General features: G+C 37.2%; 1 protein-coding gene across 1 annotated transcript in view; it reads left to right on the top strand.

Moving 5' to 3' along the window:
- Nucleotides 1-2,069, top strand: part of LOC125032493 (heme-binding protein 2-like) — a 2,975-nt gene extending 906 nt beyond the window's left edge. Inside the window, exons 2-7 of the mRNA XM_047623653.1 lie at nt 2-62; nt 171-251; nt 367-499; nt 600-771; nt 948-1,058; nt 1,754-2,069. Of these exons, the coding sequence (XP_047479609.1) occupies nt 3-62; nt 171-251; nt 367-499; nt 600-771; nt 948-1,058; nt 1,754-1,820 (624 nt within the window). The 5' untranslated portion in view covers nt 2 and the 3' untranslated portion in view covers nt 1,821-2,069. The remainder of the gene's footprint in view (nt 1; nt 63-170; nt 252-366; nt 500-599; nt 772-947; nt 1,059-1,753) is intronic.
- Nucleotides 2,070-2,500: the final 431 nt, after the last annotated feature.

Genomic DNA, 2,500 nt, shown 5'->3' with positions numbered 1-2,500 from the left:
GGATGCGGACTTTGGTTGTGCTAACCGTGCTGCTTGCTGCAACGTCGGCCCACGCTAGCTGGGTAGGTTTATTCCACTTTGACTTTAGAAACATTAAGGGTTATCCATTGAAAAGAAGAAGACTACGTGTATTTAAATTCCTATTATATGATATATTTCTTTCCCGGCAGCTCGACAGCATCACGACCCAGATCTCGAGTTTTTTCCAGTCATACGAAGAGGCCCCCTACAGCGTCACCGCCACGTATGCCGTGAGTACCACCAGGACAGCAGCATGTCGAGTTAGGCTGAACAGATTAGAATAAAAAATTTGGTGGGCAGAGAGAGGCAATTATGTCCCAAGCTAATTCTTTCTCGCGTTGCCAGGGTTACCAAGAGCGCGTCTACCCCGCCCGGAAGTGGGTTTGCACTGAGCACACGGGGCACCGGGAAGACGATGATTCGACGTCGAACTTGTTCTGGAACCTTTTCCGATACATCTCTGGGGACAACAACAGTCGTACGTATTCCCTGTTTTATTGATAAATATTTTTCAGTAAAATTTATGTTAGATAAAAAAGTATTCTGGAATTATTAAAAACAAAAAAAAAAACTTTCAGAGCAAAAAATCGAAATGACTATCCCCGTCACGACCGAGTACACTAAGGGGACCGCGACCAATACGTACGAAATGTGCTTCTACATCGGAGCGGAGCACCAGGATGACCCCGCCACGCCCACCGAGCAAAAGGTCACCCTTCAGGACCGCCCAGAAATGACCGTGCTTACCAGGTCAGTGCTGAGTGATTTCGGAACAAATGAACTATCAAACGAAACACGAACGACTGCACGATGCTTCATTTGATTGATTCGGACTTTCGATGCTTCATTTCATTCAGATTCACGATGCTTTATTTTGTTGATTCATACATGAGTTATTCCATCCGTAAATACATTTTATCCTACAGGACTGTTGGAGGATATATGGACGATGACGAGGACTGGTTAGAGGAAGCACGCCGCCTTGCCGATATCATCAACGCAAATGGCGAAACCGTCTCTCTCAGTCACATGTATTGGTGAGTGTGGTTTAATCATGTGCATTTGTGTAGATTTCATTTATGTTTCAAAATCCGTATGTGTACCTGGGTATGGCGTATTGGGTGTGGTAATATCAACGTGTATGCAAAAGAAAGATTCATTGAAATTAACTAACTTTATAACGAAATTAGTGAAAAAATAAGAAACATTATTTTTCTGAAGAATACATTTTGTGCCAGCGCCAACTAGTCTAGGCAAGGTTAAGTCAAATTAGTAAGTTACATAGATTAGTAACCAGACTGAATGTGAGTCATCTAACGACAAAGATAATCGCTCTCAGGTCAGTGAACTCTTTTTTTTTAGTTGTTCGTGCTTAGATAGAAAAAAATAGTGTTTAATGTTATAGTAATGATTTTTTTTATTGCTAAGAAATGTATTTAGATAACTGCAATATAACGTTTTAGTATGTAAACATGGTTAAATATAGATTTGATGGATATAAGAGAATAGAAGTGAATTTCTCTGGAAAATCACAAAACTTTCGAGTTTGTATTATCTAAGTAGTTAAAAACATAAACATTAAATTCACACTCTTACATATTAATATTACAACTATTTTCACTGCCCGTTTATCTTTAACAACTACCTATTTATATCCTATTTGGTTTTGTTTTGATTTTTCCACATAGTCCAATGATTTAACGCTTTATTAATATTTTGTTTTATCCATCAGGGTTGGCTACGACGCTCCCTTCAAGTTCTGGAACCGCCGTAACGAGGTATGGTTCGTCAAGAACTGAAGTCCGTTCGAGTTTCTAGTCCCAGAAAACTAAATAAAGAAGAAGGAAAAAACTTGAGTGACCTACGGAGGAGAAGAAAAAGGAATATTGTAAGAAAATTGAGCAGCGGGTGGGACGAAAAGTGCAAGTCATCGATAACTGTTGATTTTCATCACATCATTTCATCATTCTCAATTGTTTTGTGTGAATTACGTATAGAGAGTTAGATGTGTAAATGCATTTTGTAAGTGAATAAAGTATCATACTTATTTTGTGTATATTAAATGACCAAAACAGATAGATGAATCAGATTAAACTCCCATTAAAAAATATTCTGAAAACTTACTTATATAATTTTACAATGGCAGGAGAACTTTTCACATTATAAGAATAATTCCTGTGTAACCCTAAAAACATAGAAAAATAAACAATGAAATTGGTACTCTGATATAAAATGATTATGGAATTTGTACGAGTAGACTGCATACGAATCTTAAAGGTGATAACACCAATAAACTAAACTCAGGTAAACTATTAAGTATCTATGATATACATATGGGAAGCTTCATAATAATGAACAACAAACGGCATTAACCCTACCCTTGATATAACTTAACTAAAAGCTTTGCTTACTAAATTGTGGAAAATAAAAAAAGGAGCAAACACGTTGCGCAGTCTAAATGCAAATTACATCATGTATT

This window comes from Penaeus chinensis, chromosome 14 (assembly GCF_019202785.1).
Source record: "Penaeus chinensis breed Huanghai No. 1 chromosome 14, ASM1920278v2, whole genome shotgun sequence".
NCBI lineage: Eukaryota > Metazoa > Arthropoda > Malacostraca > Decapoda > Penaeidae > Penaeus > Penaeus chinensis.
Note: the sequence above shows the minus strand (reverse complement) of the source record. Positions and strands in the feature narration are given on the sequence as shown.